General features: G+C 39.8%; 1 protein-coding gene across 4 annotated transcripts in view; it reads left to right on the top strand.

The window, feature by feature from the left end:
• DPF3 (double PHD fingers 3) overlaps nt 1-24,935 on the top strand; it is a 154,204-nt gene that overhangs the window by 98,411 nt on the left and 30,858 nt on the right. For 2 of the 4 annotated variants that reach the window (XR_010623347.1, XM_065754752.1), the window contains exons 6-8: nt 800-838; nt 4,402-4,480; nt 15,331-15,468. Coding sequence is in view for 2 of the 4 variants with exons in the window: in XM_065754752.1 (XP_065610824.1) it covers nt 800-838; nt 4,402-4,480; nt 15,331-15,468 (256 nt within the window). In the remaining 2 variants the exon portion in view is untranslated. The remainder of the gene's footprint in view (nt 1-799; nt 839-4,401; nt 4,481-15,330; nt 15,469-24,935) is intronic. The other 2 variants (XR_010623348.1, XM_065754753.1) reach the window with 1 other exon arrangement.

The following is a 24,935-nucleotide window of genomic DNA, read 5'->3' as shown; positions in this document are numbered from 1 at the left end:
GTGTACTGTAATAATTATGGTGACATCCTGCTATTACTGTGCTCTTATTCTAAAACAGCATTTACAAATTACAAAAAAGTAATACATTCAGTCATGACAGCCAAAAAAAAAAAAAAAAAGAAGTATTAATAAAAATAAGTTGAACTGCATTAATATGTTTTGCAGCTTTCTCCAAGGTAGCACTTTGTGGCTGACATTTTGGCCCTCTTGAAACCCCATGGCAAATCATCCACTTGCTTAAAATGGGCAATATTTTATCCTTAGGGGAGTCTGCGTCCCTTCTCTTACCTGAGATGTCTTTTCACAATTTCAGCAGGGCGCCAGTTAAGTAATAAAGACAATGTTTTAAAAGTTGGAATCAGCGCTTTTAATTGTGGCCCCTTAAGCTAGGCATCTGAATAAAAATGAACATAATTCTCAGAAGTTTCAAGCATTTTCATCTTTCCTTGGTTCCAGTGGATGCTGCAGGGGCATAGGAGCTCTAGAAGTACCTTTTGATGTGTTTGTAGAAATCAAGCAAGAAGGGCCACATTTTAGGCCAAATAAGCAGGATATAATAGCTTTTGAGTAAGAGAGGGACATGAAACCACACTGAATACTTACAGTGTACTTATGCATCAAACCCTCTCTTTTGGTTTCTTCTGTTGTTGTATTGTTTCAGTTTTCTGCTCCTCTTTATTTTGGAGCTTAAATTCTTTAATATAAGATCAAAGCACTTTATTAACTGGATAAGTATATATTTCACCTTCCTTATTCTCAAAATCACCTGAACCAGTTTCTTTCTTTCTTTCTTTCTTAGCCAAAGACCCCCACCTGGAAAAAAATTTTCCAGAAAAATGTAAGTTTCAGAAAATTTGTATGAACCAGTAACCAAAACAAGGAGTTAGAATTGATATACACACACAAGCTTGATTGTAGCTATGGATAAGTTTTCGAGGCGAACAAGTATTTTCTGATAAGCTGCTCTCACATAAAATGTGCATGTGGATTAGGGTAAGTGAAGGAGAGTGAACAGCTATAAAAGATATCTTACTCAAGAGAAGGGAGTTAACTGTATTGCATATATTCCAGGCCTACACAAACACAGTCCTGAAGTTATTTTGTGCAAAGTTCTACTCCCCTGTTCAGGAAACTGTTTGATTGTGTTACTTTCTTCTGCAGTAGGGAAATGAGTTGGAGAGTAGGTGTCCATATTCATTTTAAAGCATACTTTTACAACTTATTTCTGCCCTAGAACTGCCCCCTTTTTAATAACAGGACTAGCAGAATCTCCTGTCTTTTCTGTTGCTAACTAACTTCTGCTCTGCTAGTGCCCTGGCTTCATTTGGTGCAAAAAGCGAAGTTTGAAGAGTGCCAAATACTTTGAGCAATTTTTGTTTTTATTCGATGGCATCAATAGCCAAAGTAAAATGTGGTATAAATTAGGATTTCAAAATTAGAGCCAGATTCCTAGCTGTTGAAAACTGGTAAGCCTGTATTGCATCTGTTCATTACTGTTCTGTTGCTCTTCAAGCAACTCTTTTCAAGTGTTAGCCTGACCCAGTGTAGGGAATCGGGATTGGATTTGAAATTAGGGGATATGAAACCTGGGCAGCGCTTTGTTTCTGGTAAGGAGGTGGTCAGGGTATTTTTATCTAGAGGACAGAAGAAGGGAAAGATGTCTGTAGGAAACTGGATCCTGCAGAGTGTGGCCTTTGGGGATTGAGAGGAGTAAGGGCTGGCAGCACTGATGAAGGACAAATGCTGCAGATCTACTGCTTTGAGCATTCCGAACTGTTCATGCCCCTTCCTCTTCCTACTACAGCATGATTTTATTTTTAATCCTTTACTTCACCATCTGTCCCTCTGGCTACCCTCTCTGGCTGCTTCAGGACTGCTGCGTTGTGGCTTTCAGGCCTCACATATCTCATAGCTTGTGCCGTGTCCTGTCAGAAAAATGAAGGCAGTCGTGGGTGACTGAATTCAACAGATAAGAGTGCCAACAGCAAGCACGTGGCACTCAGTTGAGAGCCTCTGGTGCAGCTGATAAGTTCACTACCCCCTCAAAACTGGCCCTGACATCATAGGACCGTTAGGAAGGACACTGAAGGCTGAAGGAGTGGATTTACAGAAGGAGCTTTTTAGTACCTGTGGTGGACTGGGAAAATGTGGTAGGAACTAGGCAAGATATTTTGCTAGGAGACAGGAGAGGAATGCAGCTGCACAGATACAGAGCGTGTGCTCCTCAGCTGAATATTCCCCAGAACTTTTTCAAAGATACTGAATGTGTTTAGGAGCCCAGCTCCCAGTGGAAGTCTTTGACTTGAAAAATCTCCCAGTGTGTTCAGTGCATGAAAAGGTTCACCTGACATGCGGTCACGAGATGAATGCAGTACCCTTGCATTTCTGTAGAAAACTGTTTGAAGGGGAACAGCTACTGCAGGACTAATGAAACTCCGAGCAACACACCTTAAATTGCTATCCTATTCTGAAAGATGTCAATGTAAAAATAATACATCCTTACTCAACAGACCTGTTCTCAGTGTGTAGAGTCAAAACTACTGACTGTTAACAACAGCAACAAAAAAGACTTTACAGATTATTCACAGCCTTGAAAAGCCAATGCAGCCTGGTAGGATAGGGAAATCAGATCCTAATCCAGTTGCCAGCAGAAATATTTATTAAGAGGCAATCAGTTGTCTCTGTGAAGACTCTCTGATGAGGTGAGGGTGATACAGGAGCTGCCAGAGACCTGAATTCAGCTTGCAGCACATTTTGCATTAATGACTGAAGAAAGAAACTTACCTCAGATTGATTTCATAGCCCAGGGGGGATTTACAGAGCTGACAGTTGAAGAGAAAAATATTGTAGGCTAATAAACTGATTTTTAATGTGATATGGTCAGTGAAGTACCTTCCACCAAACAATTGTCGCTTGAGTCCATTTCTAAGGCAAAACTGCTTTTCAGTTCACCCTTTCAAATCTCACTTTGCACATGTGCTGATCTGTACAGAGTTCTTTGCAGAAAGCAGAGCTATACTTGTCGTTCCTAATAGTGTCTGCCCCATCCAGAGACCTGCAAATCCATGTCTTTCCTTCAGGACTGTGTTAAGAGTTAGACCTGAGCAATCCCAAGAAAATAATATGTGAAGCTTTTCTAAATCCCTGTTTCGATAGACTGTAGTAAGGCTAGCATAAAACTTCCTTTTTGCTTCTCAAATAGTGCAAGTTCAGTACCAAATCCATAGAAGAGGGACAGAGATTATATATGACTGCTTAGTATCTAGGGAACTAATATTCTCAGGATTTCTGCATCTTCTCTGGCTTTACTTGATGAAGCTCTCTTGTTTCCACGTGCAAAAGCTTTGAAGGATTTGAGTCAGCTGGCCTTGTTTAGGATGAGAGACACTGACAATTTAATAAGAGGAGCAGCAGGAACAATTTTGTTGCTTTTAGCCAGAAACAGATTAGCTGACAGTATTTCTGAAGGGCTGCCTAGCCATCCACCTGCAGATCACTTCTTCACATGAAGATCAAGTCTTAAATTATTGTCATCTGCAGACTGTACATTAACATTAAAGCTTTGAAGGCCTTGGCTCAATTTCCAGTTGTACATCAAAACTTTTTCCATTGAACAAATATGAACTGTCTGCTTGCTGGCATCTCAGCTAGGGTTAGGAACAAGTGGCTCTGATGCTGGATTCCATTCTTAACCCTGGAGCTCAGGACAGAGCAGTGTGTGCTGCGGAGAAACAGAGGTTTTCAGTTTCCAGGGCTCTCAACTGTCTACATTTTATGAACACAGAACTGCAAAGAGACCTTTCTGGGTAATTCCAGTTCTTTGCTATTGTAGGTAGCCATATTATCTAATCTTTTCCACTAACTGACCAAAGCTCCATTTTATATTAGCCACAGTATCTTTGTCCCAGTTAGAAAGCCCTTTCAAAATATTGCTTTTCAGCTAGAAAGCCAAACCAAACAACCCCTCACCACCTCTGAAAATATTAAAGGAGGTTATTTTACCTCTGTTTTATTTGAGACCTGTTTTCTGGTTAGTTTGAAGGTTATATTTATCCTTTACCACCCGTTCATCTATTCATTCATTCATATTCAGTAAGAAAGGAATTTGAACTTTTTAAAAAATGGAAGTGTAATGATACTTGACTGAATACGTGCTGACAGTGACCTACTGATAAGAATTAACAGTTTGGGTTATCTGTGGAGAGGATCTCTGTTGCATTACAAGGTCCATTAACATAGTGCGTATCTTAGGAGTTGAAGAGTCAAACCCACCCTTGATAAACCTGTGTGGAAGCTGAGGGTTTGTTTAGTTTATACTGCACATCTTTCATAGGAGGGTGAGGGGCACCAGGAGAATTGAGGGGCGGAAGAATAATGTTAACATTCCTCTTGTTCTTGCAGGCTCGGGGATCTGGAGGTGGCAGGAGACGAAATGATGCTGCCTCCCAGGATGATCATGACAAACCCTATGTTTGTGACAGTAAGTAGCACCCAGACAGCTGACTCCACTTCCAGCCTGGTTCTGCCAGCTTGGCACACTCAGGGTTCATCTTTTCCAGCAAAGTATTCTGTTGCTCTCTGACTTGCATGTTTGCCACCAGCTACTGCTGCTGATCTTGGTGTTTCTTTTTTAATTTTTTTTTTTTTTTTTTGCATGAAGGAAATAAAATTAAGTCCTCAGCAGGAATCCACTTCCCTTTGTGCTTTAAGAAATCATTTCTTATATTCTCTTTCTCCTTCTCTTTTTCTGACTTACAGGCTTTTTTCCTTCCCCCTATATAAGATTCACTGTCTATTTCTTTTTCTGTTTCAGATAGTTACAAACAAAACTCAAAAATCTCTGACAGAGGTACTTCACCCTTGTATTTCTCTACATACTTGGTGATTTCCTTTCCTTCAGTCCTTTGGAAATCTCACTGGGCTAAATTTTGAAGGTCTTAGACTTGTTGTTTAGAAAGGATTCTAGTGACATCATCAGGAGTTTGAGCCCTTCTAAGGGAGAAACACAATTAGAAATGCTCTATTTTGATACATATTCCCCTTGCATATGACCATGCTGTTTGACATCTTTCAGTGGGACTGAAGATGAAGTAAGGCACCAAAATTAAAAAGATACCAGTGTCCTGTATATGAAGAAGGAGTCCAATATTTCACACACACTGGGTTTTTTTTACTATTTAGTCCTTGGTGCCTTTCTTCTTGTTATATTCTTTTTTTGCTTCACTATGTCATTTCTGTGAGGAACACTTGCCTTACCCATGTGCTTTCAAGATTTCCCATCTTAAGGCTTGCTAAGAGTATATGTGCAGTAAAACTTTGTACTAGAGTGCCTTCTATTGTACAAGGCAACAACACAATAAAAATAATAGATATAGGAGAATATCAGGAAGTCGTAACTTTTTTTGACCCAAAAGCAGTTGGTGGTTTTGAGGAAAATTAGAATACTCCTGCCTCTACTTTTTAACTATCCTGCAGTGTTACTGACCTTAGAAGACCAACCACTGTTATGGCAGTCTCTGTGTGTTTTCTGCTTATTTTAAAAACATGAAGAAACATGGACGTGTTGTAAATGAAAGCTGTATTCCATATGGTCAAATAATCTTTCATAGTGAGACCAAATGACTGCATAGTACAGTGGTGAACACGTTGGGTATATTACTTCAGCAGTGTGAATATCCTAAGTGCTACGGGGAATGAGTAGAATTGGAGGAGCTTTCACATAAATGGAAGTATCTGAACTGAAGAAAAAGAGCTCTTTAGGGTTTGAAGAGATGGGACATTTCTACTACAGTTAAACAGCTATTCTTGCTAGTTCAGAGAATGAGAATGTGTTTTCAAAGGCTTGTCTAGGAGGCCACTGTGTATCTTGTTCATTTCCACAGCTTTCTTTTTCTGGCATAGGCATAGCTATCTTCATCACTTTTCTGGAAAGTCCCTCTAAATCCAAGGACACTTGTCAATGGTGCAGTCACTCCAAGCATAATGTTTCTTTACTGTCTGATCTTGTTCTGCTTTTGGAGAGAACTCATGGCATGCATAAGAGTGATTTGCACTGAGTAGATAAAAATCTAAGATTCCAAAGCAGGCAGTAAAAATCTGAGCTGAAGTCGCTGTTTTAGTGCATCATTGTACTGATGGAATTTTGCCTTGGCTTATATTTTGAAGCATAAATTTCCTCTTTGGTTTTGGAAGTTTAAACTTTCCTATTTCGTTTGGCCGATACCTTTCATTTTTAAGAAACATATTGTCAAAGGGTGAGTCATAAGAAGTTCTAGAATCCAGATTTTACACAGTAACTACTCATTTTTCTGTTGTAGATAGCTGAGAAATAGGGTTATGTATTAGCAGAACACTTAACCTGACTGTGGAGTGGAACTGTTGCAATTGCAGTGCCACCATCCTGAAATAGAAAACTGCCCGTGCTTACTTTCTGTAGAACTCTGGCGTATAATTCATTGTGAGTAATTGGCTTGTCAATTTGAGGCTTCTTTCCTGCTTGGATGATCACTACGCTAATAAATGATTTATTTAATCATTTTTTTTAAATTCAAAATAATCTGTTAAATTTGTTTATAGATAAATCTCAGTGTGATCACGATAGTTTAGATATCAGTTTACAGTTCTTCATGTAGAGATGTTTTGGGCAAACATTTTAGTCTTATGTGGAAATATACAAGCCAAAAATAATTGATTTGTTTCCTGTTTGGGAAAACATTATTCCGTCAATCACATTATTGATACAAGTAATTAACATAATGAGCAGTCTTTACTTTTTCTCTATATTCTTTAACTTACCTCCAGGTTGTTTTTTCTGTATGCATTCTGATATTTTCTACCATTGCTGGAAGAAGCATTCAGCTATACACAAAAATTAAAATATATCCCAGTATTAAAGCTGACTGGAAATTTGGAATCTCTGTACTGAGGGATCTTTTCAAAGGTCTCAAATTTTGTGTCATCTGGTGTTCTTAAGAAAATGTGGAACCTCTGTTTGTTTGCTTGCTTTGTGGAGTTAAACTTCAGTTGATTTTATTGAACATTTACTGCATCAGAAGTTCAGAATGAAATATCTGGCCATTCAAAGCTGCTAACATAATCATGAAATTCTTTGTTTCATTAAAATGGCAAGTGGAAAACTAGTTAGCCAGATTTTCACTAGTTGCACTGGACAGTGTTGTGCTTTGACCTCTCATAGGAAAAAAACCTTGGATAATAGAAGTGGCAGGAAAATCTGGTGTGAGATGGGCATAGGCAGGAAATGGTACCACAGCAGAATGATCAGCTGTTGTATCAGAGCAGACCCGAATTGTAGCCTAAATACTTGGGCAAGAGACAGAGCAGATGCTTGAATGGATAGTAATAAAACAGGCTGGAGGAACAAAACAAGATCTGTGGAGTCAGTCCTGAGGAGTTGAAGATACTCCACCACAGCTGTTCAAGATGATCGGGGCATAGGATTTTAAAGGAGGAACACAGTGAATGAATGTTACATACCTACATATGCAGCAAGACTTAATTTTGTTGCCTAATGATATACCAGAGAGCCATCATCCCACCAAATCTTTTAGTCCTAGAAAATCATTTTACTATTTTCATATTGCGTGTTATGTATATTCTTTTTGGGGGGAATGGGGAGCATATCTGAAGTTCTATATAGAAATTTGTTTTCTGGTTTAAAACTTGCAATCAGTTGTAGCACCAGAACTTCATGACTCTAGATGTGTGCCTCCTTCAGCTATACTACTTAGTTTGTGCTGGATCCCCAGAAGTTACCAACTTCCCTGCTGCCCATCCTCATTTGCCTGCTTTCATTCTTCTCATTTTCTCCTTGGCCTACTTTCATCTCATTTCCCTCCTGTGACTTACCTGCACATGTAACTACTTCAACCTTTGTTTTCTCTCTCTAACTGTGGAAAATTTCCCTAGCCCATCTCTAAAAGGAGTTCCTTCTTTCTCTTTTTTTCCTTTTACCAATATATCCTTGTCTCCTTTTAGTTTTATTTCTGTTTAAACTGCAATTCTAGTGAAAAAACTTTTGTTTGTATGATAATCCTAATTTATAGTCCCTCTGAAGCTGAGATATGTATTCAGATCCGTTCGCTGTCCAAAAATAAGAATTGTCTGAAACCTTCTTATGATCTCTGCTGGATCAGTGACTAATGCACCCTTACATATATCTAGAAACAACAGATCCTACAGTCTTTTGTTGAAGCTGGTTCTTTTGTCAAAAACACTTTAGTTTCAGGTTTCTCCAGATACTTAAAGTGATTTTTTTCTGCTATCTCCTTTCTATGTCTGAATAAAGTTACTGTGGCTTCTTTCAGCTGTTTTTTCAGATCTTTTAATAAGCTTGTTTCTTTTCTCTCAAAGATCTTCAAAGGCTCTTATTTAAATAGCAGTGGCCAGAACTAAGTAGAAGGTACAGTTCTAAGTATGAAGCAGCTCAAAATAAAAGATAAATGACTGAGACATTTACAAGTCACTTATATTTACCTATGGAACTTGGATTTGTGCAACTTGCTCTGTTATTTATCTATGAGAGGCACAGAGATGGCTGATAGCTTAACTAGTAAACCCATTTGCAGTGCAGGACACTTGTCTCTAGTGCTATGCTTTCATGTTTCAGTGGCAGTTTTCACCCATGTCCACTGTGTGAGTTTGTATTTAATAGATCAGTTGCTGTAACTTCTTGTTCCTTTGCTGATCCACCTATTTCTACTGAGTCTGAATATCTATCATCTTTAGTTTCCTTATTATACTGCCTTCTGTTGTTTACATCATGTTTTACTGATCTAAACTAGATGTCATGTTAATATTTACTAATTATGTTACTGTTTGAAAAAAAATTTGATTGATAAAGTTCACGTGATATATTTTTAATTACTATTCCGAAATATTCTCCAAGAATCAGTTCTCTGCATGTTTGACTCTTTCACTCTCTATTCCACCTTTCAAATTAATTGTAAAAATAGAGGCAAGCATTGGGCCCAAAATGGACTCTTTCAGGTACTTGAAGATGCAGAAAAGTGCCTTGTGAAGTTTTCAAAAGATTAGGCTCCTAATTCTCGCTGATTTCCACTGGAGGTAGGCTCTTAAACTGTTTTCTGTAAATATACCACTAAGTGCCTATCTGCTTGTATTGTGCTTGTAGATGATATAAAGCTTGGTCTCTCGGTGAACACTTTGATCTTGATCATGAGGTAATAATAATTGTTCAGAACATATTTTTGTTTATGAAAATGTCTGACTGTACATTCAAATCATTAGAGTTTGAAACATTCCCCTGATTTTACTGTGAGTTTGTCAGCTGGCAGGGTTTTGAAATTCCACAGCTTTAAGGTTATTTTTTTCTTCTGCGTTCCCTTTCTCTACTAAATGTATCACAGGTTCTGCCAACAAATGCTGGAATTCCGCTGAGTTTCAATGGGAATTAAGGATCTCTCTCTTTAAGGTTCTTTTAAAAAGTTAATTGTTATGTTGTTCTAGCATGACTTGCCAAATGTATTTCTTTGAGGCCTACGCATTAGGAACCATTTTCCTGTACATGATCACAAAGCGACTCCTCTGGTAATTACCTTAATAACTTCACTTGCCTTCTTTCTTCTCTCCTTGAAGTAGACTTGATCCTACCATGCTCTTTTTAAAAATTAACTCAGTGATTTTCTGAAAAGTTTGCTGGAATACCAGAGACTTGCAAGATAAATAATGATGTAGGGTGATTTTATCAGTTTTCTGAGACTTAATCTGTTGTCTTAATTCTTACTGATATTATGAATGAGTCAAGCACTGCTACTTCTGGTTCTTACAACAGACCTTCAGTTAAATACTGTGATGACAAGCTTATTTGAAAATGCTTTGATTTTATGCTTTTACATGCTTCTTATAAATCTCCATCATGACTTCAGCTTCCCTTTAAACTTCAGCAGTGTAAGCCCTAAATCATCTCTTCGTATTATTCTTTCTAGTGAATCTCTAAATAGTTAAAAAGCAGTAAGATCTAGAATAAGATGGTTGTTCAGATGTACCCAACGAGCAACTCTCCCACCATAGCTGCTGTACTTTGCATTTACTGAGAACATTAATGCTAGAAATTCCAACAGCAGAGAGGCAAGATAAGAGGTCTGGAGAGGAACATGGGAAGAGGGGAAGAGAACTGACTGTAACAATTAATGCTGCCCCTACAGTGTATCTGCTTTCTACTTTGTTTCTGCTAGCAATTTAATTATGAATTGTGGAAGTAATGTAATGCTGGATATAGGCATTGTTGACCTTTGTGTGTAATTGCTTTGGAGTTCAGCATATCTGTGATTTTAATACTGAAGATAGCTTCTGGGACTTGTCCCTCTGGGGACACTGAAACAAAGACTATTTACTACCCTCAGAAAATCCCCTAAATAACTTTTCTGATAAAAGAAGTGTATAGCATGACAATAGTGATCAAAGAGGTACAAACAATGCCTTTCCATCTGTGGAGATCAAAATACATTGTGTTAACATCTTGGATCTCTAGATATGCAGAAAGTGGACATGGCTGTAACAGTGAAGATTATATCACAAAAACAGTGCAAAACAGGGAAAGGGGTTTTTTTGGAGTGGAGAGACTGGTGGGGCAGGAAGCTAATTTTGAGGAATGGCTACCTGCTAGCAGTTGACTTAAGTTTAGTATTTGACACAACTCAGTTGAGGATAAAGAACAGAAGGCAAAGAAGAAAAGCAAAGACAATGAAGGAGCAAGATTCGGTTAAAAAAACCAAAAACAGAAAAAAACCTGCATATACTCCCTCAGTTTCCTGTTTCCACTGAAAACATGGATTGTTTCCTTCTGTGTCATACTGGTGACAGATTGTGCAAAATGTATGTGGAGAGCTGGCTGGAACATAGCTCACAGCCTGCCAAGGACCAAATGTGTAACAATTTCAAAATGACAGCAACACAGCTATTAAATATTTGATGAGGAAATCTTTTAAGTCATAGATTTCAAACCTTCTTTTATAGCAGGGAAGTATTTTATATTAATTTTACTCAGAGAGAAACATGAACAGATAGAAAGTTCGCTTATCTAAAAAGTTACAGACTACTACCAGAACTTAGAACTCTCTTTTATGAAGTACTTGTGATTAAACTGTCTGCAAATTATGTTTTTTTTCCCCATAACACAGTTGTGTAATTTATTCATTTCAGTCTTGGAAGGAATGTAAAGTCCTTCATAGGAGAGTGTCTGGGAACCTAATAAAATCTTCCTCTCTTCCTCATCTGCGCTGTTTGATCTGCACTGCCATGGTAGTGCTTGCTTACTCAGCTTGTTTCTAAGATGGCATTCACATCAGGTTGTAGAAAATATGTCTGCTGAATGCAAGGGGAACTGGAGTGGGTTATGTTCTACAAACTCCTGCTGTTTTCATTGGGCTCAGCAACCTAATTAAAGCTGAAGTCAACTTCCCAGTGTTGAGATTCAGGATGAAATCTACCACATGCAAGGATGATGAGCCAACCCAGCATGGAAAATTAAAGATAAAACAGTCAAAGCCACCAAAAGGAAAGGCAAGGCCACCCAGCAAAGTTTATGAAAGTCACACTCTCACTTACTATGTATGAGCTGTGTAGTGTTAGAACATAATCACTAGCATGCATTTCTGACTGGGGGAACCAGTTCCCATTATGCTTTTGTCAGCTCAGAGAATGAGAAAGATGTGAGGTGAGCATTGGTCTGTGTGCTGGAACTCATGAATTCTAATCCTGGTAATGACGAAAGATCACTGTGTGGGCAAGCCACTTAACCCCTCTGTGGGTTCTCTTGTTTTAGAAGTGAAATGAGTATTTCCCACTCAGAAATATGGAGGAAGATTAATTAATGTTTGAAAAGCCAGTCTTGTAGTGGGAAGAGTTATGTAAGAGCTAAGTGTTCATTAATGATCATCCTTTTATAGAAACTGCTTTTTAGCGTGGTGATACGGTAGATGAATAAAATGTGCTCTATCTGGAAAATAAGAGGTAAAGGTAAAGAATTTGGGAAGATTCCAAACTGTTGGAGAAACCATGATGCTCTGACATAGCTTTTATGTTATGTTTCCAACTATCACTGAAGCCAATGACTCCTTTACCTGACTAATATCACGATAATCTTTTTCCCCTACAGAAGTCTAATTCGCTTGGGGAATAGGAAATCCCTGTAGTTTCAGCTCATGTTCTAGACTCTTCCCATGACAAGACATGAATTTGAAAGAAGAAAAAGACAACCAGAAAAAAAAGGCTGCTGGAAGCTGGAAATCTTTGGTCCTACGAATGACCTGCTGAAACCATGTGAACAGAACTCCTTTACTTCAGTGCTGGTTATAAATTCTTCCAAATTCCTTTTTAGCTAGCAATATGTCAGCTTGCTGCTACCCTTGACGGCTATCTCAAAGAATCTGGCCAGTGAGAAAGGCCCAGCATAAATACTGCCTTAGTTTATATTGATGCTTGCTGATTTTTCCTGTTGGGTTTATTTTGGTTATATAATTACCAATTATACTTATATTCCTTACAGGATCTTGTAAGGAATGGAGAAAAGGCCACAGCCTAGGGAGTTTCTTCAGGGAAAGCAAGATTCCTTCCATGCACTGAGGGAGAAAGATGTATGACACCTTTATTAGAAGATGCTTTGCTTTTGCAAGATAACTTATCTTCCTAGAATCGTAGCTATTTTTTCATGTAGACTTAATACATATAATCAAGTTTGGTAGAATTTGTAGAAATATTTAACTATTTTTGTTTCAAAATTAAAACAAATGAACTAACACCAACACTGAAAATGGGAAAGTGGACTGGGTTTTAGGTATTATCTGTTTTCATGGCTAGGTTAGTAGTAATGCAGGATCAAGCAGAATAAGAGCAAGATACAATTGGATAGCGCGTATCGCATAACTATTGATTCCTGGTGCCTCTCCTTTGTTAATACAGTACTGATTATCTGACTGATCTGAATATAAGTTAAACAGAGAAGTTTTTGAGCAGTATTAGTAATTCATGGCAAAAGTATATTTTCTTCAAACACACAAATAAGGTGGTTAGAACAGGATGCTTAGTGAAATACTTCAATAATCTGCTAGGAATGTTAATCTCCCTCTCCATTCTAATAAATGCTATTACAGTTGCTTAATTAGAGGGAGTTATCCTTTTGTAATAATTTAAATAGTGAGAATTTTGTAGTTGTCTCTGCTTTGATGGTGACTTCTGAGTTACGCTTTTCCAAATATTCACAAGGTGGAGGCTCAGTTACACATAACTGTGGACTTCTTGTTGTTGTTCTCTTTGTCACCACCTGTTTCACTGCTTGTTCTTTGTTTTGTAAGACTGCAGATGAGCAGTAGGTAGTTCTCCTCTCCAGAATGGAGTAGAAAATAACTGAGGGGCGTGGTTTAGTGTGAAATTTTGGTGATTGGTAAACAATTGGACGTGGTTGATCTTAGAGGTCTTTTCCAACCTTGGTGATTCTATGATTCTAGGACTGCTACTAGAAGAAGGGAGACAAAACCAGTGTTTTGAGGACAGCATGCACTGAATACCAATGTAACTCTTAAAACTCTGGCAGTACAGTTAGGTTTACAGCACAGATGAGGGCAGATGCTTGAAAGAATGGATGAACATGTACCTCTGGGTATTTTAATCCTTCCCAGCTTCTCTTCTGCAGGAATTTTCATTTCTAAATCAAGGGAATTCTAAGACTTAAAACCCCTCTGCTAGGGATGCATTGCATTTGGAAAAAGAAACCTCTGTTCTTTTAGAGTAACTACATGATCATCATCTTGCAGAATGGAGAAATCTGGGATAGAAGTATCTAATCTTCCAGTTCAGTCATTTTATTCGTATTATGGGATTGTATAATAAAGCAAAGTATTTTCCTTAAGGGAGTTTACAAATAAGTTAGAAGAGACAGAGAGTGGAATCTGTTATCATACTAGGCTTTGATTTATAATTTTCTATCCTTTGTTCTACATTGTGGAACATCAACTGGCTTTTGGTGGGCAGTAGCAGAAAAGTAAAATTATGGAAGTTTTACTTGAATGTGAATTACTGCAGTGAGTCTTTTTATGATTTTTTTGTTTACTTGTTTAATGACATGGATATAATTATTCATGTGTCTGTGGAATGGAAAGTACCTGTATGCATTGCAGGATACATTTCAGGTGTCAAGTTGAGTGAAGATTTTAGGATTGGATGGTGACTTCCTTCTTGGAGATCTTTTGAAGAGACGTAACATCAAGACAGAGAATTAGAGGCTGATGAGTTCTGTTTTATTTTCTGGTACACCTTACTAGCAAGCTTTGTGGGACAGAATACTGGACAAAACACTTATTCCTGAGAGAAATCCTTGAGATTGATGAAGCTGTACAATGACTGAAAAATGTAACTAGGAGGAAAAATCTGCAGAAAGGCTACTAAGCTTCTGCCTTTGTTTACTAGTCTTTTAAAATGGCCACAATTGTATTTGATAGATAAAATATCTGCATAAAATAGACATTCAGAGAATACTTTGAAGATAAAAAGAGAGAACTTTTAGAAACAATAATGTGAATTAAAATCTTTATAGAAGCTCAATTTGTATGTAATGAATTTTTTGATAAAGTTTGTCCTTGCAATGAGCTTTTACATTTTGTAGACCTTTCATCAGCCTGAATTGTTTATTCTTGTTCTTAATGCCTGTTGACTTAGTCTTAAAACAAACAAAAATTCAGAAGGAGGATTCCACATCCCACATTATTTATTAGCATTCTATGTGAAGTTAACCTGGATGGGGAAGAACCACTACTGTTCTTCTAGGAAGAAACTGCGGATGACTTCCATCTTCTTGTCTTGACTGGGAATTGTGAACAAAGCTATTTATTACCTTTTTAAATAAAGCCTTTTGTAATTTTGTTTTCTTTTCCCAGAGATCAGTGATCAAGATAATAATGTCCTTTCTTCTTGGTCCAGTTCCCCTTGCTGTGCATTGTTTAGCATCAATATCAGAGCTGGCATTTCATTTAATTTTATGTGCAATCTTGTTAGTAATCTCAGCAGAGAGGATTAGGACTGTATGAGCTGTAAGGCTGAATGTTCATTTGTCTAGCCCAGCAGGAAGGGCAGCTGGCAGCATGGGAAGAGTGCTTATCTGGGGATGCGGGGCAGCAGGGCTGGTGTCTGTCACCTTTCACTGACACCTATTGGGAGCATTTCAGGCAGGAACGTGGTATGTGTGGTGCTACTGCCAGGGGAGAAAGGGGTGCTGTTTTAAAGAATGTTGTCATCGTTGCAGGTTGTCCTGATGTTTCCATTCTCTCTTCTCCTCCTTCCTGTTTCCTCTCTTTCCAGTCTGCGGCAAGCGATACAAGAACAGGCCTGGGCTGAGCTACCACTATGCTCACACTCACCTTGCCAGCGAAGAGGGTGATGAAGCCCGAGAGCAGGAGACGCGCTCTTCTCCTGTCCACAGAAATGAAAACCACAAACGTGAGTAGTATTTTCCTCTTACCTTTGAGATCATTTCTGGGGATGTTGCCTTCATCTGTTCTTTGCTTTGTGGAGGCTGGCTTGATTGCCTGGCTCCGTTGTGAGTGATTGGTACCTGGATGCTTGGAGCTAATCAGCCGCAGCTCTCACCAGTGCTGGCTCAGCTAGTCAGGAATTCATTTCAAACCCAGCATTATCTCTGCAGCAAGTCACTTTTCCATTACTGTTCCTGTGGGGAGGAGGTGTCAGGGAGAGGGGGAATAAGAAGAGCTGCCCAACCCACCCATTGTCAAGCAACCTCCCAGTGGCTGTTAGTAGGGATGTCAAGGAAATGCACATTCCATTTCAGGGGGCTGTCTTTGTTTTGCCTTTGAATAAGACACCTTTATCCCTGCCTCAGATTTTTCGATACAGAATTCACAGCTTCTGTCCTCCTTATACCTGCATTTCTTCCTCAGAAGCCTCGCACTCAACTTTACCAAAGATGCTTCTTATTTACAGTTTTGGAAAATCTATGAAAAAATATCAGTTCTTATCTGCAAGGAGTGCTGGAACAGGAGATGAGTTACATGCCTAGATTTCCCACACCAGTGCCAGGCTGAAAGAAAAACAGTGGCATGAATGGCCATATTTGTCTATCCTTCCTCTGCTTCTTAGGCACAGAACAGATGTTAAGGAGACTGTGCTATGTACTAATTTTTCATAAGACTGGAAGTCTCTAAGCTGCTGTTTCTCAATTTTCCAGTTTGCACTACTATGGGATAGTTGCTTTTACCTTCAAATTTGTGTAGATACCTTTATTCACTTTTGAAAAGTCCTTTCAAATCACAGTGTGAACTGTGTCATTTTAGTTCAGAGTAACGAACAATGCAAACAAAGCAATAAAATGCTTATGGGGAGAAATATCCAGGCAAATATGTTACAGCGTGTTATGAAGAAGTGGAAGACTTATGGAAGAAGGAAAACATTTTCTTTCAAGTCAGATAATTGATAATTGTCCCCAGGGATGGAGGGAGGGGGTTTCCCTCCTCCAAAGCATCTGCTGCTAGCCACTGTCTGAGCTTGAAGGGCCACTCCCATTTGGCAGTCTCTGTATTTCTGTCACTTTTATGCTCTGCCTTTCAGTTATTCATGTGTTTGGTAGGTTCACCGCAAAGGTAATTTTGACTCCTCCAGCTGTTGATAAACTTGAGCTGTCAGTGCACTAAGAGCAGCTTAGACAGGCTGGAGACTGTCAATGTTCAGCCAGTAGCTTTTGTTTACTTAGCATTTACATCATCTCTGAGTTTTGTAAATGTTGGCTTTTTTTTTTTTTTAATGCCTGCAATATTTAGTTATAGCTATGTATCTGAAAGGTATATCACAAGTCTCTATTGAGTTAATAGTCATAATGGCCTTGCACAGATGCTCAGACAAAGAAGGGTAGTGTATTTTACCCTTCAGCTTGTTGCAGAGGTCAGGGACAATCTCAGTCTTTATGCTTCTGGTACTTAGGAATTTATTAAAGTTAGCAAGAAGAGGAGCTAGAAGAGCTGTGGAAAGGTTAGTAGCAGCAGGACTTAGCCCATGGAAAGAAAGGTTTGTTCTGCTGTGTAGGAAGGGGTAGAACAGGAGCTACAGGAACAGGCTTGTGTCCTCCCAGAGCTTCTGTGTAATGCATGTGCAGCAGAGGGAATCTGCTAAAGCACAGATCCCAGAACAGGCAGAAGTACAAAACCAGTGGGGTAAAATCCTCTGACATCCAGATTCTCAAGCAAAAAGAATCTGCTTAACAACCAGACAGGAACCAGTGAGGTACAGGCAACAGCTATGTGAATGTGAAGATCACCCCTGGGGAAGGTCCCAGACGCTGGAAGGTAACTCTCCCAAATGGTTTAGCTGTCGCAGTGGCTGTTTGTTCCTTTTTGCCTGTTTATTTGTTTACAGCCTTGAGCTCAGATCTTGCATCTTTGCTCTTTCACTTGGTGATATTTAATTTATGCTGCCATTTATCTTCCATGTGAATGCTAATTGTCCACATTGCTAATGTGCAGTCATTTAATGGTCCCTTTGTACAGGGGGATGGTGGGGAGCCAGAGCATCAGATCTTTCCTCTCCCTTAAGAACTGCTAGGCATGTGTTATGAATTAGATTTGACAGGTTTGCAGTATTGCAGGGCTTGGGCTTCAAGAAACCTCTCTGCATGGGCTTGGGGGAAAAGGGAGGGAGGAGGGGGGATTTTAATCCAAACAGCTAATCTGCAACCTACTGAACAGGAGGACCAGAGATATGGTATAGAGCAGGATCTGGTTATTTGCTTAGCAGTGTGTCAGAGAGATATGAGCAGCCTGATTTAGCAATGGCAAGGCAAATTCAAACCAGCCATTTGGAATTTGTCACGCTGTGGGAGGTGAGCATTGGGTCAGTGAAGTCCAGGCGGGCAGGCAATTGCAGTGTGAACTTCCTTTGTACCTAAGTCTCTGCAGTAGCTTCTGCAGTCTCTGGTCCTTGCAGTACCTGCAGTAATGGCAGCTTTGCTGATGCAGGAATGAGCTTTCTGGAGCTCAGCTCCTACAGGATTCAGTTACTGATCCCCTGGCTGGTGCCAGCTCAAGACCTGACGGTTTTGTGTCTTTCTGCACACCCAGACTCTTTTATCTTTTCTCCTCCTGCACAAACCAGTTTGGGTAGTTAAGTAAATTGTCCACTTAGATAGGAATAACCTATCTGAAAATGAGAGCTACTGAAGAGATGTGTATTAAAGAAGAGGACTGACCCAAACCCCAAGTCTCACCTCTCTGGCTTGTCTTACCGTCCTTGGTGGGTACAGAAGGTTTATTTACATCTCAGCTGTCCCTCTTTCTGCAGATTATCCTTTGCATCAGAGAAGATAGTTCAACAGTATTCTCTTGCTTTTGTCTTTCCTAAAACACCTTGGCCTGGGCTTTGTTTGAGCTTTAGCTGCTTTATTTGTATGTCTTATCTGGCCCTTTGACACAGATATATAGCCTTTCCTCAGTGCCTAGTCTTGCCTTCACCTACACACCCATTTATCATTGACATGCTTTCTGATTTTTGGCAAGTATGGACTTGTGAAAAAGAGATTACAGAAAACCTTTAAAAAAGTCAACTCCCCTCTTCCTCAAGTCCACCAATAAAAAGAAATGACCGCACACCATTTTCAGCACTTTTTCTGCTGCCTTTTCCTCTGCTTGTTGGCACTGCCAGCGTGAGATTTGTGAGCCCAGGGTGCATCCAAGGCTGCCACAAAACACCTGCTGTTTTATTCCATCTCACTCTATGGGTACAGGCCAGCTCTGGGGGCAGCTGGTGTTCACAAATTTGGAGACATTTCTGATACAGGAATTACATTAGACTTCTCTCTATTGAAATGTGTGTGTGAATGAGTGTGCTACTATAAATGCGCTTCCTTAATTCCCAGGAGAATAGGATAGTCTGTCTACATGGAGAAAAACTTCCTCCCAGTTAAAGAAGAATTTTCAGTGGCATTTCAGTGAAGCATTGGTTAAAAGCAGCTGCGTAGTAAACAGCAACTGAACTTATGCCCACAAGCACTTTGGCCATTGACGATCCTAAATAAAGCACATTGTGCTGGCTGTTGCTGGCCTAGCTGTCACGTGCGAGTTGGGTCATACCTGCAATAAGTTTAATTAACAAGAATGCAGTTCCGTGCACTCCTGTCTCAGCATCTGACCTGTAAAACCACCAGTTTATGTTATTTTGTGGCACTGGGCTGTTGTGCCCAATTGCATTGCAGATTTTATGATGTGGATATATCGCTACTGGAGAGACCAGCCAAAGTTGTTTGTGTACTCTAAGCATAATTGGATACCCAGTCTCCAGAGATAAAAAATTAATGTGCTAACCTCAGTTTGCCTTCAAGCTGTCCTCCAGCTCCCCCACACAGTCATCTTTGAAACATTTTTATTTCCATCCAGGCAGGGGGCTGGCCATGAATAAATGACGAGAGTCAGCCCCTCGGTTGGAGATGAGCTGTTTGTTCCTCTCCACAAGCAGCATCAATTTGAAAAGCTACATCAGGCCTACTTTTTTCCCTGCCTCAGTGCTTATCCTCACTGGGGCCATGATAGGAGCCACATCTGAATGCAAGGGTGCATCAATGCCCACCTTGTGACAAGATACCCTGCAGCAGCAGGTGCCTTTTCAGTGAGAGCATGTACATTGCCTTGATTTGACTTCTCATTAGTTTAATCTCTCTCTCTCTCTCTCTCTTTTTTTTTTTCCTAGGGCTAGTTTTAATGAAGAAAAAAAGAATACTAAAAGAAGCTGAAAATGAATAGTGATTTCCATTCAAACTCTGTTTGCAGTTGTAAATTTCTCAGACTTTTTGTGCCTGTGTTCTGAGATGTTAAGTTTTAGAATACTGAAAAATCTCAAATTATATACAGGAGTCCATAGGGAGCGTTTCGGTGATTTATTTGGAGAGGTTTTTTGTTTGTTTGTTTGTTTGTTTTTCCTGTGTGCATGTGCTTAATTTTCATGTACTCCTTGTCCAGAAAATGCAGTGTTTCAGATGTTCAATTCACAGTGAAGAGGAGCACCTCTATTTGTACTTTGACAAAATAGGTTGTGGGAAAGTATTTCCAGTTTGACTAATTGAAAACCATGTGTTGCTTCAATACTGTCAGCTCTTAAGACAGAATGATAGTGTTTATGTGTTTATATATTTTTTATTTTCTTACCATCTTGTTTATTTGTCTTCCATGTAGATTTTAAACCAAGTAAGACCCATAAAGTTTGATACGGTTTCAGCTTAGGTGCTCTGCCTTCTCTCATTTCTCCAATTAGAGATTTCTAGAGCTAAAGTGTACAATATATTGTGGTTGTATTAATGCTGAGGGATGCTGCCAGCCTGGGCTCTACATTGGTCAGTTCGATCCCCCCTTGTGTTCCCTGTACTGACAGGAATTATATATTTCAATGGCCAAAAGCAAAGTTTCAGGAGAGGAACCCCACAAAATCAGAAAATCTGTGTTTTAGCATGTCAGACTCTTCTGTCTGCTTTACTGTTTTTATCTCCTACTGTTTGTTCTTGTGAGACAGTGGAGAGTTGCATCCTGGTCCATTCTCAATGACACTGTGAGCAGTGGGATTATGGCCCTTGTCTTAGTTGCTCCCGCATAAGACTCTCAGAGATCATTGCATTGACGTTTATATGAGGTATGCCTTACGGAGCAGGAATACTGACTCCCCAGATCTACAAGATCTCAGTAGCTGATGTCGTATTTTTTTGCTCTGCCTTCCACTGCCCACCTTCCAATTCATTCCTTCGTTGTTCAACTTAGGGCCACATCAGCTCCTGGCCTTAACCGAAAAGATGTGGTCAAACACACCTCCTTTCCTCACACTCAGAGGCTTTCTGTGACTCCTCCAGAGTGCTTGCTTCTGGTAGCACTCCATTCTTGCAGCCTGTAGTGCTCCTTGGCTGTGTCTCTCTATCCACAGAGGGTGTAGCAAAGGCAGCCTGTCACAGTTGCTAAGAACTGTGTGAAGGCGATAGCTTCCTCTATCCTCAAAGCACCAACTAACCCAAAAAGGAGACCAAATCCAGTTACTAGGGTGAACTGGCCGTATTTCTTGTGGGTGTTGCAGCTGCACAACCGCTTTCTCTTGCTGCTAGCAAAAGGCATGCCCACCGTGCACGGTGGAGGGTGGTGTGGAAAGCTCATGTTAGTGAGGTGTGGGGCTGTGCAGAAGGGTGAGCCTGGCACTAGGAGCAGAGCAGCAGCAGTTCCCAGTGCTACACACCCAGGTTATGTGCACTCAAAGCAGAAATAATGCGATTGAATACTGTGCCACATCAACACTGTGGTTTCACCACCAGATGTGGCTGCACCTCTAGCCAGCTGTACTTCAAAAAAAGCCATAATCTGAGTGCTGCTTCTCTTCCCTCAATCCTAAATACCTCTTTTTTTTTTTTTAAGTTTGTTGTAATATCTTGCTTGAGCTTGCCTATCCTCCACAGATGCATTCTGAGCAGCAAATTAAGGGGCCGTGCCTCAATGCCTTACACTTGAGAGATGAAGTAATAACAGGTGGCACGACCAGAGGCAGGCCCAGCCTGGCACTGTGGTCGCCATGGAAACGGGCCAGACCTGCGAGGGATGAGTGCTGTCAGCGGCAGCGGGAAGGCGAGCTAAGCACATGGGGCCACTTATGCCATAGGTTGGGACTATCTGTCACCAGGTCCTCCAAGGAGCTCTGTGAAGGCAGGCGCAGGCTCTTGGCCAGTGTTTTGCTGCACAGGCAGCCAAATGGTGGACTTGTACTTTGTCAGGGAGATGAAGGGAGGTGTCAGAAAGGAAAACTGGGCCCCACCCAGCCTCAGACAAAGAGTCTTATAGAATTCATTAAAAAAAAAAAAAGCAAATTCCCGCCCCTTTTTCTCTGTTGTAAAATGCACTGACTTGATTCAGGCCTGCGCACAGGTTCCCGTGGTCTCTATTGTGCTCTGGAAATTTCTGTTGCAAACAGAGTAAATGGCCTTTCAAATTGAACTGAAATCTTCAATGGACTTTATTGGTTTTGGATCAGGCCCAGAAGAAAAAGGTAAGAGCTGGACAGAATGTGTTAGGAAAAATCCCTTTGGGAGTGCATTTATGTCTGATTGTAGCCAACTCACAGTAACCATTTAAATAAGCAGCACACAAGCCCCCACATGACCCTGAGACATATGCTCTGGTTCTCCTCCTCCACTGCCTTTCCAGACTTGTGGACAAAATACAAAACAGATCAACTGCTGGCAGACCTAGATGCACTGCTTACACCATAGCTAAGTATTATGCTGTTCTACCTGTAGGTTGAAGAAATACCTGTGACTGTGATTTCCATCTCTTAGTGTTTTAGAGACTGTAAGCCAAATCATTAAGATAATTTCACTTAGAAATTTGAAAAAATGCAGGGTTCTAGACATTTAGCTTTCTGTTTGTTTCTATAAAAGGGTCGCATTTTAAAGGAAGGTCAGGTAAAATATTTATATTCTGAGTTTTCAGGTTAAAAAAAAGGGGCAGTTTTTTCTTTTGAACTTACCCTCTATTCTAAGTATTCTCTTCAGTCGTGAGAGATAGCAACTGAAATTCTTATTGTGTTTCATGACTCCAGAAGATGATGTTGAAAAGAAAAATCCTAATTTCTTGGTGTTATTTCACTATATATAGGGATATATATAGTTATATTATAATATATAGTTATATTCCCTATATATATATATATATATAGGGAATATAACTTCTGGTTTTCTTTGATTACTTTGGGAGAGAAGAAGGGAAGCTAGAATTCTGTTCAGAACCCCTGCCTTCAAAATCAAGAAAGCATAGAAGTTATTTTATTTGAAGTTATTGTTGACGCAATAGAATGGAGGGATGCCATCCAGAGGGACCTGGACACACTTGAAAAAGGGGGTCCACGAGAACTTACTGAAGTTCAACAATGCCAAGTGCAAGGTGCTGCACTTGGGTTGAGATAGTCTCAGATACGAATGCAGACTGGGAGAAGAACTCAATGAGATGGGCTCTGCGGAGAGGGACTTCAGGGTCCTGATGAACAAAAAGCTGGACATGAGCTTGCAGCCCAAAAGGCCAACTGTATCCTGGGCTGCATCAATAGAAGGGTGGCCAGCAGGGAGAGGGAAGGGATTGTCCTCTTCTGGTCTGCCCTTATGAGACCCCATCTGGAGTGTGTCTGAGCCTGAGACCCCCAGTACAGGAAGGATATGGAGCAGTTGGAGCAGGTCTAGAGGAGCGCTGTAAAGATGACCAAAGGGCTGGAGCACCTCTCCTGTGATGAAAAGTTGAGGAGTTGCAATTGTTTAGCCTGGGGAAGAGAAGGCTGCAGAGGGACCTCACACTGCAACCTTCCAGTATTTGAAAGAAGCTTACAAGCAGGAGTGGGACCAGCTTTTTACATGGTCTGGTTGTGATAGGACAAGGGAGAATGATTTTAACCTAAAAGAGGGGAGATCTAGGTTAGGTGTTAGGAAGCAATTTTTTACTTAGAGGTTGGTGAGTCACTGGCACAGGCTGCTCAGAGATGTGGTTGCCTCATCTCTGGAGGTGTTCAAGGTTGGATGGGCCCCTGGATAGCCTGATGTGGTGGGTAGAAGCACTGCCCATGGCAGGGGGATGGAACTGAATGATCTTCAAGGTCCTCTCCAACCTAAGCCATTCTGTAATTGTGATTATTTTAAATGTAGAAATTCAGTTGATTTGCTTAGATCTTTAGGTTTTGTCTGTAGAGCAAAGTTACTGTGTAATATACTGTAGAATTAATTTACAGTACCTATTTTATAGGAGGACTCCTGTGAATAATATTACTGTATTCTAATAAGAAATTTATTCCACTTTGCATGGTATACTTTGAAATTCACTTGATTGGGCCAGGATGAAGGAATGTATTTCAGAGTAAAAGTATTACAAAATTATTTGGAAATACTGGCTTCATTTTCAGACTCCTATCTTCACTTGAATCAGCTTTCAGGTATAGTGAAACCATCGTCTGACCTGTGCAGTTCTTCCTTAATGCATTTTTAAAAAGTATTTTAAAAAGCAGTATACTCCTTATTTGAGAGCAGATGTAGATAAAGAGAGGGCCTTTGATGAAACAAGAAAGTGAGACCAAGTTGAAATGGCAAGAGGTACTTATTTAAGTACACCCCCCTATGAGAACACCTTAGCTCAGGCAGTACTCCTCAAAGCTCCACAAAGCTTTTGATCTGTTTTTTACAGTTTGTAATGTAAAAGAAAATCAGAGGAGTTTTGTGTAAGTTAGGACAAGACCATGGCTGTTTTTCAAAGCTTTACTTTAAAAGGGTTTCTGATTCTGTGTGAGCATTTTTAGACAAAATCCTTGGTTATGGTGACACAATCAAAATGATTGAGCTAGCACACCTAGGTGAGTTACTTCTCATTAGCTGAGCCATCATGTGGCTTAAGCTAACACCTTCTACTTTGTGACTAATGTGTGAGAAAAGTGTATACCTAATTAATTACAGCGTCTCAAATGAAAAGTAGCAACACATTAGTCCCCTGTAATTTAATTGGTTTCACTTTTACATCCATTTTCATACTTATTTAGTGAGTAGTTTTATTGATTAAGGGGTGGGATTAGTGCTGTAAAATAGAACTTAAAACTGCAATGATGTGCACAAAACAAAACAAAAAAAAAAAAAAAAGAAAAAGCCAACACTTGAAAGTAAGTATTCTGCTTGCTTACTATCATCTGCAAATCTCTTTATCCTCAAACCTTCTGTGATTTAGCCTGGGGCTTAATTCACTGAACAGTATAGATCAAAGTTGACTTAAGTTTCATTCCAGTTGTTGCACCAGTTGTTGCACCTGTTAGAATGAAAAAGCATTGGAAATGCTAACATTGCCAGTACTGAATTATTTGGCTGTGAGGATGCACTGTTCAAGACAACGTTGATGTAACTTCAGAACTTCTAATCTGTG

The sequence above is a fragment of the Cyrtonyx montezumae genome, unplaced genomic scaffold (assembly GCF_038088225.1).
Source record: "Cyrtonyx montezumae isolate F1298 unplaced genomic scaffold, pur_monq_1.0 scaffold_10, whole genome shotgun sequence".
Taxonomy (NCBI): Eukaryota; Metazoa; Chordata; class Aves; order Galliformes; family Odontophoridae; genus Cyrtonyx; species Cyrtonyx montezumae.
Note: the sequence above shows the minus strand (reverse complement) of the source record. Positions and strands in the feature narration are given on the sequence as shown.